This window comes from Phyllobates terribilis, unplaced genomic scaffold (assembly GCF_046119375.1).
Source record: "Phyllobates terribilis strain yellow unplaced genomic scaffold, ASM4611937v1 Scaffold_600__1_contigs__length_992639, whole genome shotgun sequence".
Taxonomy (NCBI): Eukaryota; Metazoa; Chordata; class Amphibia; order Anura; family Dendrobatidae; genus Phyllobates; species Phyllobates terribilis.
The window spans coordinates 498,093-516,879 of NW_027363360.1; the positions used below are offsets into that span (position 1 = coordinate 498,093).

The 18,787-nt window shown below is 45.2% G+C and overlaps 1 protein-coding gene across 1 annotated transcript; it reads left to right on the forward strand.

Annotated features, from left to right (window-relative positions):
- The first annotated feature begins 12,260 nt into the window (after positions 1 to 12,260).
- LOC141233443 (oocyte zinc finger protein XlCOF7.1-like) lies at positions 12,261 to 17,374 on the forward strand. The gene is made up of 5 exons (XM_073667902.1): positions 12,261 to 12,606; positions 12,736 to 12,912; positions 12,996 to 13,119; positions 13,203 to 13,300; positions 16,976 to 17,374. The coding sequence occupies exons 1-5, from the start codon at positions 12,514 to 12,516 to the stop codon at positions 17,222 to 17,224; spliced, it is 741 nt and encodes a 246-aa protein (XP_073524003.1). The 5' UTR covers positions 12,261 to 12,513; the 3' UTR covers positions 17,225 to 17,374.
- Positions 17,375 to 18,787: the final 1,413 nt, after the last annotated feature.

Here is an 18,787-nt window from a genome sequence, read left to right on the forward strand (position 1 = left end):
TATGCAGTATGTATGATGCCCCCATTATGCCCCTTATGCAGGATGTATGATGCCCCCACACAGTGTAATGCCCCCATTATGCCCCTTATGCAGTATGTATGATGCCACTACACAGTGTAATGCCCCCATTATGCCCCTTATGCAGGATGTATGATGCCCCCCACAGTGTAATGCCCCCATTATGCCCCTTATGCTGGATGTATGATGCCCCCACACAGTGTAATGCCCCCATTATGCCCCTTATGCAGTATGTATGATGCCCCCAGACAGTGTAGTGCCCCCATTATGCCCCTTATCCAGGATGTATGATGCCCCCACTCAGTGTAATGCCCCCATTATGCCCCTTATGCAGGATGTATGATGCCCCCCAGTGTAATGCCCCCATTATGCCCGTTATGCAGGGTGTATTATGCCCCCACACAGTGTAATGCCCCCATTATTCCCCTTATGCAGTATGTATGATGCCCCCACACAGTGTAATGCCCCCATTATGCCCCTTATCCAGGATGTATGATGCCCCCATTATGCCCCTTATCCAGGATGTATGATGCCCCCAGACAGTGTAATGCCCCCATTATGTCCCTTATGCAGGATGTATGATGCCCCCACAGAGTAATGCCCCCATTATGCCCCTTATGCAGGATGTATGATGCCCCCACACAGTGTAATGCCCCCATTATGCCCCTTATGCAGGATGTATGATGCCCCCACACAGTGTAATGCCCCCATTATGCCCCTTATGCAGGATGTATGATGCCCCAACACAGTGTAATGCCCCCCATTATGCCCCTTATGCAGGATGTACGATGCCCCCCCACAGTGTAATGCCCCCTATTATGCCCCTTATGCAGGATGTATGATGCCCCACACAGTGTACTGCCCCCATTATGCCCCTTATGCAGGATGTATGATGCCCCCACAGTGTAATGCCCCCCATTATGCCCCTTATGCAGTATGGATGATGCCCTCACACAGTATAATGTTCCCACAGTACCGCCTGAGGTCCTGCAGTGGAATAATCCCGCTGCACTTGGTTTTTCCTCTGCCTGCTCCCCTACATGTAGACCCTTGAGCATATATACATGCATGTAGGGGAGCAGGCCTTACCAGATATCGAGGCTTTGTACAGTAATATATCGCATGAGGATTATATCAGAGGAGTAAGATGTTTATAGAAATTGAGATCAGTAGAGTGTAGAAGACATAATGACTTCATGGACAATCTTCTAAAATTCATTCTTACTCATAACGTCTTTCTTTTTGACAGGAAGTACTTACCCGAGCTCAGGGTTACTGCGATGGGGAGCCCCTGTACCCCCTCATCTGCTAATCTATTCCTGGGCTGGTGGGAGGAAACCAACATACTCAGGGATGATTATAAGTGGTGGCATCCATATATTGGGGCATGATATAGATATATTGACAACATTTTTATCATCCGGTCAGGGACGAGTGAACAGTTTCTTGAATTTGGAACTCAATATCCATAGAGTGGGCCTTAGATTTATATCAGAGTTTAATTATTACCAGTTGCCTTTCCTTGATGTACCAATCAAGAAAGTACGGGATGGGAGCCAGGGCTGTGGAGTCGGTAAGCCAAACCTTCGACTCCTACTCCTAAATTTCCATGACACTGTCTCCGACTTCACGACTCCGACTCCCTCATACATGGCTCATGTTTAAGTGATAAATTTACAGTAGGACAAATTTTTCTCAGCTAAAAGTCTAGACCCTTAGATCAGGAATAGGAAAGACATTTATAGGACATTTCATAACTTTCCCAAATTCTTATGAAAAAATATTCCTCACAAACTGCATTGAACTATTGTACCCAATTTATTACATATTTTAGGCGCCGGAGTGGGTCAATTTTATACCGACTCCAACTCCACCAAAATGGGCACTGACTCCACAGCCCTTGTTTGGACCCTAGGGACACTCATCTTCCATAAACTATTAAAGTGGCATAGCCACCACCGCATCCTACTTAAAAAAAAAAAACAATATCCAAGGGCCAATGTTTACAGTTGAGAAGAAACTGCTCTGTCACAGATCTTAATATACAGGCAATAGACATAAACACCAGATTCAGGGAAAAAGGTACCCACAGTACATTTTGGATTCCGCATGATTGTTTGCAGAAAAACAGGAGAGACAGACACTCCTCCATACCTAACCAAGACACCAAGAAAAATATGGGATAACACAAGTAATAGGAATTTGTGACAATCAGAGTGACCATATCTTTAATATCCTCAGAAAACACTAGGATGTACTTGTGGCCGACCTGGACCTGAGGGTTCTGTGTGATCTACTCCCACAATAACTTTCAGAAAGGGTTGGTCAATTAGGGACCGTTTAGCGCATAGTTTCTGAAAAAACTGCACCCAAGGGGACATGGCTAGATAGATGAATCTGTGGTTTCTTTAGATGTGTAGAAAGTTGTACATGTAATTGGATGAGACCATGTAAATCTTTCTTGAGTTCCTCTACAGGTGAAACCTTTTTCCAGAGGGATTATTCCAACTGTAAAACCTCAGGACTTGTATATGTGGCCACATGCACCTGCCCCCTAGATTATGTATGCACGACCAAGAGGCCGTCTTAGAGGAGTGTGGAGGGGGCATTTGGGCAAAATACGCCATGGTTGGGTGCCACGGGTGTGTCAGAGGTGACAGTTGCCCTGCAGGGGTTTGCAGGAGATCTCCACGTTTGGCAATGCAGGCAGCTGCCTAGATGGGAGGCTGTGTTTAGGACCCAGATTCTACCTCCATTTAGTCTGGGTGTATATATACCTGGTGGGTGTATATATACCTGGTGTGTCTATGTTGACGTCGCCGGGTATACTCATTTCTACTTGGAACTTGGCTGAAGCAGCATCACGTTCTCTTTGGAGTCTTTAGGCCGTGTGCCCTGTTGGAGTTTCTTCTAAAGCGAAGTTGTAATTCCCCTGTGTTGTCTTCCCCTTTTGTCTTTAGAGTGCTAGCGGAGGTTGACTAGCGCTCATCTCCTTCCACCCCCAGCTATAACCTTATGCCAGGGATAGTTGGGCGAGGCATGTGATGGGCAACAGCTGCGGAGGCTGTATAGGGACGTTAGGGGGAGACTGGATGATGCTAGTCCAGATTAGGAGGTCACCTCTTCCCCCTTTTCCCTAGTGTCTGGGCTCCCTTTCCCTTTCTCCTCTGTGTTGCACTCAAACCTGGCTTGACATCGGTACACCCCATTAGTGAGACATATGAACAGTGCACATTGAGGTGAAACAAGAGACTTCTCCTTTTGCATCATTGAGGTGGTTAAACCCAATGTGAGAGGTGGTGATCTCAATAGATGTATCCTCAAAAAGGAAAGTGAGTGGATTTCCAGACTGGATTCACAAGGCCCTAAGTGACTGAGCAAATTTCCTATGCCTGTTTTGTATGAATACAGACCCATTCCGGATTACATTTTAGGATTTTATACTCTACCCATTGCTACTCAGTTCCCTGTGAACGAGGTTCACATATTGTTTTACTTCATCAAGAGATCTGAGCTTCTATATCAGAATTATTTCTTATCAGTTATACTATTAAGTAACTAACAAGTGTGGTGATCCTTGTGTATCTCTAATTATGCAATAGGGGTCAAATATGACCATTTAGAAGTATACTGTGGGCCACCATCCCATATATTTTGTAGTGAAAAAAGTAGATCCACATGCCGATTGCATGATGGGGGGATGTGCAATACTTATTTTTAGTCTCCCATGATATTAATCTCAGAGAGGATTTTTCTGTTGGTGGAATGCAATGCAATACCATATGCTCTCCAGAGACATGTGGGCATGCGCATTTGTGGACAATGATCCTAGATGGAATGATAACTACGGGCATGCGCAGTCACAAACTGATTGCCGCCGCGCAACTCGTACCTATCTGGTGTTTCAGCATAAAGAACGTCACTTCCGGACATGCACACTAGGTGATGGACATTATCGAACCTCTAGCTCATGAGAAGTAGCGTAGGCGCAGTATATTATTGTAGACAGACTCTATTCTGTATATCCTGTGACAATTCACCTCTAGGAATGGGAATGGGCCTCCTAGTCTGGGAGGGGTTTTCGATGAAGTGGGATATTTAAACATGGACACCTGGCTATTAGGCACACTATGCTGAACATCATGAATTATCATCCCTCTATCAAGCCTCCTAATGAACCTGTTGGGAAAATGCGTTGAGGCGGATTATTGAAACATTCTCTGAGTACCATACCCTTTCCTTTATACATATTGTAGGGGTTTTACTCACTAGGGCACAATGGGAGGAAACCAGGAGGCATGTTCCTTTAAAAGTTCATGTGCGTTTATTACTTCATAAACCCAGAAGCCAAACAGAAAAGCAAATAGCCTTTAGATCAGGCAAACAAAGTAAATGTCCTTAGCAGGTCTCTGCTCAGCCAGGCCTGTGTGGCACACAAGCTGGGGTAGCGTCCAGTGTCCTGGCTTGGTCTGAAGACAAACATACACAGTAGGCCTTCTACCTCCAAACACACAGACCGTGTGCCAAACAACTGACTTCATTTTATAGGCTGTTAACCACACCCAGAGGTGAGGTATGTGGGTAGCTGGACCCGCCCATTCTCTCCTAGCTACCTGTAACCCGGCTCCCAGGTGCACCAAACGATCCTCTTAGTGCTTATCTGTCCTAGAGAAACACTCCGGGTTACATCACAGAGACCAGCCATCTCTGTGACACATACCTCCCATTTACTATGCGACCATTAGCCACCTTACATACCCCCCCCCTCTGCCTAAAGCCGTGGGCTTGACACCTTTTATTACCAGACAGGGGATTCCCGAGAGAGCATCGGCATTACTATGTAGCTTCCCTGCTCTATGTTCTACAGGGAAGTAGGAGTCCTGTAGGGCTAAAAACCCGAGGGTGACTCTGGCATTTTTTCTCTTTTTTCCCTCATCCATCTGAGTGGAGCATAGTCGGATAATAATCTAAATTTTCGACCTAACAGATAGTACGATAAGGTGTCCACCGCACACTTTATAGCCAAGCGTTCCTTCTCTATGACCGAATAATTTTTCTTGCAGGAGGACAGCTTTCTACTCAGGTAGAGGACAGGGTGCTCCTCCCCGTGTATCTCCTGGGAAAGGACTGCTGCTAACCCGACATCTGAGGCATCTGTCTGGAGTATAAACTCTTTCTTGAAGTCCGGGGCAACCAGGACCGGTTGCCTACACAGAGCCAGTTTCATCTTTTGAAAGGATGTCTCCGCCTCTGCAGTCCACTTGGCCTTGGCTGATTTTGTCCCTTTAAGGAGGTCAGTCAGGGGTGCGGCCATCATGGCGAAGTTTGGGATGAATTTCCTGTAGTATCCCACGATTCCCAGGATGGCTCTGACTTGCTTTATCGACCCTGGTCTCAGCCAATTTTGGATTGCTTCTACTTTAGTATTTTGGGGGTTTAGCTCGACTCTACCCACTACATATCCGAATTACTTGGCTTCTTATTTCCCCATGCCACATTTCTTCGAGTTTATTGAAAACCCCACCTTCCTCAGAGCATCAAACACAGCCTGAATCTTTTCCAGATGACTCTCCCAGTCTGGACTGAGGATAGTATTGTCCAGGTATGTTGTGGCATATTTCTTATGGGATGCAAGGATGCAATCCATAGCTCTCTGGAATTTTGCAGGGGCCCCCTGCAGTCCAAACGGCATCCAGGCATACGTAGAAAACGCAGTCTTCTCTTTGGCTATCTGTGCCATGGGTATCTGCCAATATCCCTTCGTCAGATCCAAGGTGGTTATGTGCCTTGCTGGCCGAAGCCTCTTGATCAGCTCGACGACGCGTGGCATTGGATATGCATCAAATTTGGAAACCTCATTCAACTTCAGATAGTCGTTGCAGAATCTCCACTCACCATTGGGATTTGGGACCTAGACGATCAGGCTCGACCAACTGCTCTTGGATTCTTCAATGACACTGAGCTTCAGCATACAAGCTACCGCTTTGGATATCAACTCTCGTCGGGCCTCAGGTATCAGATAGGGCTTCTAGTTCACCCGCACATGTGGCTCCGTCAGAACCTTGTGTTCTATGACCCTTGTGCAGCCCGACAATTCCGAGAACAGATCCCTATTCTTCTGCATCAACTCCCGACACTGCTGTTTCTTGGCCTTCATTAGCGTTTCCGCTATTGCGACTCCTCCAACGTCACCTTCTAGCTTGCCCAGCAAGCATGGAGCTTCCACAGCCTCTTTGTCTTGCCACGGCTTGATGAGGTTGATGTGGTATATCTGGTACGGCTTACGTCGTCCCGGTTGATGACCTTGTAGTTCACATCACCCACTTTTACCACCATCTTATACAGCCCTTGCCACTTGGCCAAGAACTTACTTTCCACCATAGGAATTAGCATGAGGACTCCGGTCTCCCGGATTGAATTGCCTCACTCTGGCTGACCGGTTGTAGACTTTGGCATAAGCTTCTTGTGCCTGGAGGAGATGTTCTTTTACGATGGGCATCACCTTCACAATCCTCTCCTGCATCAGAGCAGCGTGCTCGATGACAATCCTGTGGGGAGTGAATTCGGCTTCCCAGATTTCCTTTGTGACATCCAGAAGACCCCGCGAATGTCGGCCATACAGAAGTTCGAATGGCGAGAACCCTGTAGAGGCCTGTGAAACCTTTCGGTTGGAGAACAACAGATACGGTAGGAGACAGTCCCAGTCTCTACTGTCCCTTTCTATGTCCTTCCTCAGTATACTCTTCAGAGTCTTGTTAAACTTTTCGACTAAGCTATCTGTCTGAGGATGGTATACTGAAGTCCTCAGTTGGGAGATTTGGAGGGCTTTGCATAACTCCCTCATCACCTTACTCATAGTCACCGACCAGGAAATTCCCTCTATGTCCCTTTGGTAAGCCTGTTGGGGAAAAAACGTGGACCAACTCACAGGATATATTCTTTGCGGAGGAGTTTCTCAGTGGAATCACTTCTGGATAGCATGTGGCATAGTGCAGGATAACCAATATAAATTGATGCCCACGAGCAGATTCAACCAGGGGACTGACCAAGTCCATAGCAATTCTCTCGAACGGCACTTCAATAATGGGCAATGGCACGAGGGGACTTCAAAAGTGAGAGGTGGGGGCAGTTAACTGGCACGTAGTGCAAGACCTGCAATACTTAAATATTTCCCGGTGACATCCGGGCCAATAGAACCTTTGTAAAAGATAATGCCTTATCAACACCAGATACAGCAAGCCTCCATGATAAAGGCAATTCATGGAGGGGGTGGCTGTGTAGTAATATACATGCACACCTATGGAGTCTGCATAGGGCGCCAGTCACACAGATATGTGCGATGCCCAGTTTCTGGCTTGCAGCTTGTTGATGACTCCCATACTATTAGATCAGACGGGCTGCCCCGCACTATATACGTGCACCCCCACAAGACAGACGCCCCAATTCACCCAGCCAACACTCAGGAGGCCTGGCCGCATCCTGCAGCAAAAAAATGTGCAAAAAGATGAAAAATAGTGTAGAAGATAAATACACCACATGAGCTATTGCTCGATATTTTGGCCAAAATACACAAGCTCGCAACCCAAACGTCAAGGGTCCTCATACTTGTCACCCTAACACTAAACATTAAAAATGGTGAACATAAAACATCACAGTAAGGCTGTATGCCCACTATCCGTTTTTTAAGCGTTTCCGCCACGGCAATTCCGCTGCAGAAATGCTTAAACGCTTGGTAGAAGGTCTGCCATGTTCTCCAATGATAATCCCATGTGCTGTGCACATGCTGCGGAAATTTCCGCTGCGGATTATCATTGCGGAAAAATCCGCAGCACTACCAATTATTTTGCGTTAGCGCGGTGTTTTCGCCGCCATTGACTTGCATTGGAACTCATGGAATCCGCATCACTGCATCTGTACATGCAGAATCCATGCGTTTCAATGTGCGGATGGTACCCGGGTTTGGAGAAGAGGAGACTCTCCTCCGGACCCGGGTACAATAGAACCTGTAAAAAAAAAATGAATAAAATAAAAAATATACATTATACTTGCCTTCTGATGGCCCCCGGTGTCCTTAGCGATGCGTCTCAGCTTGCCGTCAGCTCGCGATGGTCTGAAAAGGACCTGCCATGACGTCAATTAGTCATGTGACGGGTCACGCGACCGCTAACGTCGGCAGGTCGTTTAGTCTACTGCGAGCTGCCGGCAAACCAGGACGCATCGGATAAAGACACCGGGGGCCATCAGAAGGTAAGTATATATTTATTTTTTACCATTCTTTCAGTCACCCTATATAAATCCATGCCGGTTGCATGGATTTATATAGTGTGACCAAGTTGTCAAGCACTTTCCAAGTGATGCTAAAATCGCTTGGAAAGTGCTTGACAACCCGCACGCGGAAATGCATGTGAAGAACGCTTACAATCCGCATGCTTTTTTTCTGCCAGGGAGATGCAGAAACGCTCAGGAAAAACTCCGGAGTATTTCTGCATCGTGGGCACATAGCCTAAATAATAATGCCTTACCAACACCAGGTCAGATTACTAATGCACTGCAGGATGCAGCAAGCCTCAATGATAAAGGCGGGGCCAGCACATGTGCAAAATACTGATGCAGACAGTCACTCACTAAACTACCATTTCATGGAGGGAGTGGCTGTGTAGTATTATACATGCACACCGATGGAGTCTGCATAGGGCGCCAGTCACACAGATATGTGTGATGCACATTGTCTGGCTTGCAGCCTATTGATGACACCCATACTATTAGATCAGACGGGCTGCCAAGCACTATATACATGCAAGCCCACAAGACATATGCCCCAATTCACCCAGCCAACACTAAAGAGGCCTGGTGGGGTATTTATCATGTGGTGTATTTATCTTATACACTATTTTTCATCTTTTTTGCACATTTTTTTGCACTGTGCATCACACATATCTGTGTGACTGGCGCCCGCCCTATGCAGACTATTGGTGTGCATGTATAATACTACACAGCCACCCCCTCTATGAATTTGGTAGGTTAGTGAGTGGCTGTCTGCTTCAGTATTTTGCACATGTGCTGGCCCTGCCTTTATCATGCAGGCTTGCTGCATCCTGCAGTGCATTGGCAATCTGACCTGGTGTTGGTAAGGTATTATCTTTTACTGTGATGTTTTTTTAAATTATGTTCAATGTTCACCAATAGAACCTATGCACGATCCGTTCCTGCGTTTTATCCACTCCCAGATGTCCCCCCAAGACATGTGAATGGGCCATGTCCAACACCTTCCGTCTAAAGGGGCCCGGCTGTATTAACTGCTCCACACTCTCCTCCCTCACTTTCTTGACCTGGTACAACAACTCCTTACTCATCATAAAATGGGGAAACCTTGTGTCAGCCCCCGACTCCTGTGCAACTCCATTTATAATAGTGACATTATTAAAGGCTTCCTTCAGAGTTAGGTCCCTATGTTGGGCAGACACAAAATTCTCGCTGGTCACCCCTAACTCTGGAATGGCAGACTCAGGGGGTACTACCTCCTCATCCCCCACAAGTACACAAAAAGGAAACCTGTCTGACTCTGGGTGTGGTGATACTTCATTAGGGTTAATTTTTTTCTTATCTGAGCCAGCGAACCCAGAACCCTTCCCCCACAGATCCCAAAGCAAGCAAAAGTCCCAGCCTATAATAATAGGGTGCAACAAGTCCTGAACAACGCCGACCTCGTGGGACTCTGTACCGTGGGCCATTTCAATGTCCACTCTGGCCCTTATGGTAGTCTTTAGCATCACCATGAATGCACTGAACGCCGACTTTTTTCCCCGGGATAATTTGGAGAGGAAGGGTGGCCCTCATAAGGATCACCAGGCTCCCGGAGTCTAGCAGTGCCGTTACCTCCCATCGTTCACCTTCACGTGACATGCTTGTGGCCCCTCGCTGGGTGGACAGTTCACAATGCAGGCCGGATAAGCATAATATGAACTACGTTGTCCTATGCTGCTGTCCATCGGCTCAAGGGTCAGGGGACAACGAGCGGCTATATGGCCTGGGCCGTGGCATCTCCAGCAAACAACATCACCTGTATGGACCTTGGGCACCACCTCCCTCGTCCATTTGGACCTTGGAAGTCCCACCACCTTTTGGGCCTCCACCCCCTGTTGGAAACTCCAGTATGTAGTGGGCTGCCTTCCCAAGGAACCTTCAAACCCCTGGTATCTCTCGATCAGTCTGACCAGTTCATCCGCATACCGGGGATCACCCTGGGCAACCCAAGGCTGTATGGGCCTCGGCAGGGAGTGCACAAACCGGTCCATCACCACCCACTCTACCATCTGCTCAGGCATTGAGGACTCTGGCTGCAGCCACTTCTGGACCAGGTGCCGCAGGTCAAACATTTGGGACGGAGGTGGTTTTGTTCTGGTGATACGAACCCGCTGTGCCCTGATAGTCATTGTCAACCCCAAGCGTGCGAGAATCTCACTTTTTAGCTTGTCATACTCTTTGGCATCCTGCAAAGCTAAATCATAGTACGCCTTTTGGGCGTACTATGCAGAGCTAAATAGGGCGTACTATGCAAAGCTAAATAGGGTGCCCTGCAAAGATAAATCATAGTATGCCTACTGCGCGTACTTCTGGGGCTCTCCAAGTCAAGTATGGCGACAGTACCTCTGCCCACTGCTCTTGTGGAAATTTCTCCCTCTCGGTGACCCTTTGAAACACCATCAGGAAGGTCTCAACGTCATCCCCCCCAGGGTCATTTTCTGCAAAGCCCGTCATGCCGCCTTCCGGACTTGGGAATCATCAGTCGGACCTGGGGTTGGAGCGCTCATCCTCTCCTGGATGGCGGTTGCCAGAAGCTGCATCTGCTGACGTTGTTTCTGCTAGTACTGCTGGATCTGCTGTAACTACAGCGTGTTGGTCTCCTGTTGATGCTGCTTGCTTCATAAACCCAGAAGCCAAACAGAAAAGAAAATAGCCTTTAGATCAGGCAAACAAAGTAAATGTCCCTAGCAGGTCTCTGCTCAGCCAGGCCTGTGTGGCACACAAGCTGCGGTAGCGTCCAGTGTCCTGGCTTGGTTTGAAGACAAACATACACAGGAGGCCATCTCCCTCCAAACACACAGACCATGTGCCAAACAACAGCCTCCATTTTATAGGCTGTTAACCACACCCAGAGGTGAGGTATGTGGGTAGCTGGACTCGCCCATTCTTTCCTAGCTACCCGTAACCCGGCTCCCAGGTGCACCAAACGATCCTCTTAGTGCTTATGTGTCCTAGAGAAACACTCCGGGTTACATCACAGAGACCAGCCATTTCTGTGACACATGCCTCCCATTGACTACGCAACCATTAACCACCTTAGAATACCTTGATACATATCTGGTTTTATGATTACCCCACGGCTGATGAAAGGGAATCTGTCACCCCCTGGGACTTATCTGACCTCTCATATTGGCATACAGGTGATAGAAATGTGAATCTATACATACCTGTATGCCTCATTTTAGAGGTCTGTTTGCTAAGAAATGGCTTTTTATTCAGTGAAGATTCTGATGCTTGCTTGCCGTGGGGTAGTCGGTGGAGTGGATTCCCTTTAATAAATACTCACTTAGCCCCATTCTTCGTGCAGATACTAATAAATCCAGGACCTATGAGATTTTTACCATATGATAGTTGGATAGTTAGGGGTGTATCATCCATAGCAGCAGCCCACAGGGCCACTATGGTGCCCGTGAAAAAAACACAGAATTTGAGCTTGGTTTAAGTTGGTATCCATGCAGCACATAAATGCATGTTTACTATGGCCATAAATCAGAAAAAAACTATAAGAAAAAAATGATCATAAACCCTGCTGTAAATAAATAAAAACCAAACGTGCATTTAAATAAAATAGGGTTCTTAGTAACACTGTTTTTGATCAAAAATAGCATAAAAGCTATCCCACCATGGTAAAATGAACCCATTCGGGATAGTCCTACTCTCTTTAATATTAAAAACCTTACCATATATCAAAGCCTCAAACTTCTGTGTGTGAATCAGACATGAGAACTAACGTGATAGAAGATTACAGTCCAGGGAAGACGGGAAACATTCATATAGACGGCCGGTGGAGATGTAGTCAGTGAAGAACTCTGGCCAAATATGTTTGTAGAGCCGCAGTAAAAGAGGAAGATGCTGTCCTCCTCCTGAAGTAGTTATTTCTCATGTCACGTGTAATGAATATCTCCTGCAGTATTACTAATGCCGATTGCAGTGTCGGTAAATGAGACGAGAATTAGCGTTATGGAAGATGAGTCTATGAGAAACGTGTTTAGCTACAGACTCCGAGGAACAAACTGCTTGTTGTCTGTGGCCTAAAATATATAGGTTTTATTAGTAGATGTAAAGAAGAAATCTAAATACTGTAAAATAATAAATCTCCTCAAATGTTTCCCTTATTATCTCCAGTAATTGTATTATTACACAATATCAGATCCTCTCAGTGAAGATCTTCTATTTAAGAGAATTTTCCTTATGGACCCATCAAAGATGGATATGGACAGAGACAAGATGACAGAGAGGATATTAAACCTCACCCTAGAGATCCTCTTCCGTCTTACTGGAGAGGTGAGGGATTCTGATGACGTCACATTACATCATTCTTATCTATGGAAATAACAGATGGACAGAACTGGAGAGGTGAGGACTCTGGAAATGTCTGGAGTGAGATTTATTTATATGTCTTTCCATAACCAGGATTACATATTAGTGAAGACCTCTAGTGAGCGCTGTCAGGTCCATGTGTCTGAGGGATGGGAAAGACCCCTGAGCCCAATCACAGGGCCTCCATCTCACCCCTTCATACATGAGGACATCAATGACCAGAAGATCCTAGATCTCACCTACAAGATGATTGAGCTGCTGACTGGAGAGGTGACACTGCTGGGAATACTGGGACATTATACAGTAATGCTATGAAAGGATTGGGGGGATGACTGTATCATTGTATGTGTCAGGTTCCTGTAAGATGTCAGGATGTCGCTGTCTATTTCTCCATGGAGGAGTGGGAGTATTTAGAAGGACACAAAGATTTGTACAAAGACGTCATGATGGAGGTTCTCCAGCCCCTCACATCACCAGGTAATACACAGGACTAAATACACACGGTCTATAATTATCTGTATGTAAAGAATGAATTCAGTCCCTGTATGTGCTTCCTCCAGATCTATCCAGTAAGAGGACAACACCAGAGAGATGTCCCCGTCCTCTTCTTCCACTGGACTGTAAAGAAGAAGATCCCAATGTTCCTCAGGATCATCAGGTAGATGGAGAGAAGGTGTCATGAGATCTCCCCTATGATGTGTAGACAGCTGTGAAGATCTTGTGCTCACTCTTGTTTTATCCACCAGTATTATATGTTTTATACTTGTGTAATGAGAACGGTGGAGATAACAGGATTAGAGCTGATCATAGATGTGACTTCTCATCTGTTTGTGACTTTTACAATATTTGTTTCAGGGTGAAGATCTGACCCATATTAATACTACACAGACATATGTAAGGGGTGATGAGCGGTGTAAAGAGGAGATTCCTACAGATGACTACCCAGGTGAGTAGTAACCACTAAATGCAGAGAAGTTACAGATTCTTCTCAGTCACCGGCTGTGGCTGCTTTATCGGTGGTGTAGTCCAGCTGTATCACAATCGTGTCATCACCATTTTGCCTCTAGACCACAACATTCTCTTCCACCCAAAACTGTTCAAATGATTTTGGGCATTGAAACCCTTTTCCATAGAACTTACAACCTGGAGGATCCACCTACTCCCTGTGATTAGGAGACGTTACCTGCCCAGATCTGTAAATCACAAAGTCAGAAAATCACTTAAAAAAATATAATGATGGGACTGTAAGAGAAAGCGGAGGGTAATGATGGTGTTGGCTTCCTAGAACCCTGATATCTTATTGGATGAATCTACCTTCTCTCCCTTCTGTGCTGCTGAATGTGCTCAGATGGTCCCTACAAGACCAGGCCCAGTCTTTCTGGCCAAACTTTACTTTTATGATCTACAACATTAAATGTGCAGTGAGGCCAAGTGTGAATTTCTGTACAATAACAGCAGAGTTTCCCTCTATCCTGACTTTTCAATTTCGTTTAAAACCGACTAACTTCAAACCAGATTGTGATAAACTAAACAATAAAAACATTACACTTGTGACATGATATCTCTCTAAGCTAAACTTAAGACACCTCATCTCTGCACTATTATAAAAAGTTCTCTTTGAACGTCTAATATTTCTTCCTGAAACTCATCTGACAGAAAATATTGTCCCTTACGATAGTTTAGATTGCCAAGAGCCACCGAGCCCCATACTCCAAATACTCCAGAGAGGTTTCACCACTAGTTACTCACTACTTACTGATGGAGACTGTTGAGTTTGATCATTTCAGTAGATGTGTTATTGTCTATAGACACAGTTTTGACTATAGTAGTTAGTGCCCAAAATACTCTGATTTAACCCCTTCCCGCAGCCAGTTTTGTGTTCCTATCTGGGCCCATTTTTCAAATCTTATCTGTGTCACTTTATATGGTGATAACTTTGGAATTCTTCACAAAGGATAATAGGAAACAAATGGACCTTACAGATTATTTTCTAACTTCTCTTGAATCCGACAATACCCTATATATGGTTGTACACTACTGTCTGGCACATGGCAGGTTAAGAAGGGAAGGAGCGACATTTAGCTATTTGAATGCAGATGTTGCTGGGATAGTGTGCAGACACAATGTATTGGGGACACTGTTTGTTGTCACCTGGCAGCTCAAAAGATGGCTACCACAAACAGGCTATGCGTCATCTACTCCATTTTCCAGATCCCAGGATTATCTTGCTCATCACCCTTTAACCCCTCTACATGTATTTGGACTTAGACAGAGACCCCTAGGCTTGGGCCACAGTGTTACCTAATGTTCTGTGGTGTGAGATGGCAAGAAGAATAGTCAGATAGCCGGGTCAGAACCAGGGGGTCAGAGAAAATACAAAATCACACAAAAGTAGTCAGTAAATGGGCCGAGGTCACAACAGGAAACAAATACAGAAGCCGGGAGCTGAGCACAGAGGACTGAACCAGAGGAGAACAAGGCTGTATCTGGCAGCTTCCGGCAATATGCTTCCAGCTTTAGTAGGGTGCGGTGCTTTCCAAATGGCTGAAGCAGGGAGCAGATTACTCCAGCTGGACAGCACACACCCATACTGCTAGACTGGATGGTACTACAGGTCCCAGCAACCCTAATCTTAGTGGCTGGACAGAGCCTGCGCCGCCCAGAGCTTCTGGTTCTGACGTCTCCTCCATCACCAGCACCGCCTGCAGGATGAATAAGGCGGCGCCTGGTGACAGAAGCAGACGTCACAGGAGCAGATCCCAGAGGAGATGGGACCCACCATTTGCAGAAGCCGTAATATGACAAAATGTCAGAAAACCAGAGCAGTAGAAATCCCCATAAAGTGACTCAATTTTGGAAATTATAACCCTCAGTGAAATAATCTATAGAAGTAGTGACTATTTTGACTCCACAGGCACTTTCCGGAAATTAGCACGCAGGATGATGGAGAGTGAAAATTACAAATATACCATTTTATTACCCAACACATAGTGCCCAGATTGTGCTCCAGGAAACACACACCATAAATTAAGTGGGTTCTTCTCACTATAGTAATGTCATATACATGGATGCTAAATGTGGTTTGGGCACACTGCAAGGCTCAGAAGTGAGGGGGAGATCTGACTTTGGGAGAGTGGATATTGTTGGATTGGTTTATGGAAGCCATGTAACCTTTCAAGAGCCTTTGAGCCACTAATAATGTGGAAACCTCTGGTTTTCCATTGACAGATGATGGACCTGAGTGGGGACTTGTTTTTTGTGAGATGAGTAGAAGTTTTTATTGGTATTATTTTCGCCTACATAACATTGTTTGATGGCTTTTTATTCCATATTAGGGAGGCACAATGAACAAACAGTTGGACACCACGCTCTACTGGTTCATCCTATGAGGTTTTCTATTAGACTGTGAACTGTTATTGTCTTGGTGAATAATGACGGATAACATAGGGCAAAATTTAAAAAAAATCACAGAAAAAGATACAGCCTTACCAACACCAAATCATATAACAAATGCACTAGCAGGATGCCGCAGACCCCCATGATAAAGGTGGGGGCAGCGCAGGTGCAAAATACTGATGGAGCAACCACTCACAATCATACCAATTCATGGAGGGGGTGGTTGCCTAGTATTAAAGATGCACACAGATGAAGCTTGCATAGGATGCCAGTCACACAGGTAGGTGTGATGCACAGTGTCTGGCTTAGAATAGTGATGATGCCCATACTATTACATCAGGAAGGCTGCCCAGCACTATATAAGTGCACCCCACATGGACAGACACCCCAGTACACCCAACCAACACTAAAATGCTAATGCATTTGTTATCTGATTTGGTGTTGGTAAGCCTGATTTTTTTCTGTGATGTTTTCTTGGTAGATAATGATACTTTTACATAAACTCTCCGTAAAAATTTACTTTAAGTAAAAATATTCAACAATATAAATTTTAAGGATATGTTATTCATAAATAATAATTGGTTTTATTCTTGGCAGTTGACTGTACCAGGAGATCAGAGGGACAGCTGACATCTTCAATTTTTAAATCAGATGATCTTGAGATCCCACAGGATACAATTGAAGTGAATGCCATTACTCCAGATATACCATCATCATCATCCATTCACAGCAAAGATCTGTCATCTGATCCTATGAAACAGGTCCTGTCTTCTGATTCGTTACCGACTACTAAGGAAAATCAAAGTCACAAAATAAGCATTAAAAAACAAACTGCTCCTAAAGCAAAGAAGCCATTTTCACATTCTGAATATGGAAATAGTTTTTCCCTCGAAAACTTTTTTCTTAAATATCAAAGCATTCACACAGCAGAGAATAGATTTTTTTTTGTTTCAAGTGTGGGAAATTTTTTAACCAGAAATCAAATCTTGTTAATCACCAGAGAAGTCACACAGGGGAGAAGCCATTTTCTTGTTCAGAATGTGGAAAATGTTTTACAGAGAAATCAAGTTTAATCAAATATCAGAGAACTCACACAGGGGAGAAGCCTTATTCCTGTTCAGAATGTGGGAAATTTTTTAGCCGGAAAACAGATTTGGTTGAGCACAAGAGAACTCACACAGGATAGAGGGCTTTTTTGTGTTAAGACATGAGATCTAACTTGATAGAAGATTACAGTCCGGGGAAGACTGGAAACAGTCATATAGACGGGTGGTGATGTAGTCAGTGATGGACTCTGGCCAAATATGTTTCAAGAGCCGCAGTAGAAGATGAAGGAGTCGTCGTCCTCCTCATGAAGTACAATACAGACCAAAAGTTTGGACACACCTTCTCATTTAAAAATTTTTCTGTATTTTCATGACTTTGAAAATTGTACATTCACACTGAAGGCATCAAAACTATGAATTAACACATGTGGAATTATATCCTTAACAAAAAAGTGTGAAACAACTGAAAATATGTCTTATATTCTAGGTTCTTCAAAGTAGCCACCTTTTGATTTGATGACTGCTTTGCACACTCTTGGCATTCTCTTGATGAGCTTCAAGAGGTAGTCACCGGAAATGGTCTTCCAACAATCTTGAAGGAGTTCCCAGAGATGCTTAGCACTTGTTGGCCCTTTTGCCTTCACTCTGCGGTCCAGCTCACCCCAAACCATCTCGATTGGGTTCAGGTCTGGTGACTGTGGAGGCCAGGTCATCTGGCATAGCACCCCATCACTCTCCTTATTGGTCAAATAGCCCTTACACAGCCTGGAGGTGTGTTTGGGGTCATTGTCCTGTTGAAAAATAAATGATGGTCCAACTAAACGCAAACCGGATGGAATAGCATGCCGCTGCAAGATGCTGTGGTACCCATGCTGGTTCAGTATGCCTTCAATTTTGAATAAATCCCCAACAGTGTCACCAGCAAAGCACCCCCACACCATCACACCTCCTCCTCCATGCTTCACGGTGGGAACCAAGCATGTAGAGTCCATCCGTTCACCTTTTCTGCGTCGCACAAAGACACGGTGGTTGGAACCAAAGATCTCAAATTTGGACTCATCAGACCAAAGCACAGATTTCCACTGGTCTAATGTCCATTCCTTGTGTTCTTTAGCCCAAACAAGTCTCTTCTGCTTGTTGCCTGTCCTTAGCAATGTTTTCCTAGCAGCTATTTTACCATGAAGGCCTTCTGCACAAAGTCTCCTCTTAACAGTTGTTGTAGAGATGTGTCTGCTGCTAGAGCTGTGTGTGGCATTGACCTGGTCTCTAATCTGAGCTGCTGTTAACCTGCGATTTCTGAGGCTGGTGACTCGGATAAACTTATCCTCAGAAGCAGAGGTGACTCTTGGTCTTCCTTTCCTGGGGCGGTCCTCATGTGAGCCAGTTTCTTTGTAGCGCTTGATGGTTTTTGCAACTGCACTTGGGGACACTTTCAAAGTTTTCGCACTGACTGACCTTCATTTCTTAAAGTAATGATGGCCACTCGTTTTTCTTTACTTAGCTGCTTTTTTCTTGCCATAATACAAATTCTAACAGTCTATTCAGTAGGACTATCAGCTGTGTTTCCACCAGACTTCTGCACAACACAACCCCATTTATAAGGCAAGAAATCCCACTTATTAAACCTGACAGGGCACACCTGTGAAGTGAAAACCATTTCCGGTGACTACCTCTTGAAGCTCATCAAGAGAATGCCAAGAGTG

Excerpts from the sequence above, each read along its gene's own strand:
- LOC141233443 (XM_073667902.1), top strand. The coding sequence starts at position 12,514 with ATGGACCCATCAAAGATGGATATGGACAGAGACAAGATGACAGAGAGG. Across the intron at positions 13,120-13,202 it reads CCAGCCCCTCACATCACCAG|ATCTATCCAGTAAGAGGACA; the intron begins GTAATACACAGG and ends TGCTTCCTCCAG. Across the intron at positions 13,301-16,975 it reads ATGTTCCTCAGGATCATCAG|ATTTTTTTTTGTTTCAAGTG; the intron begins GTAGATGGAGAG and ends AGCAGAGAATAG.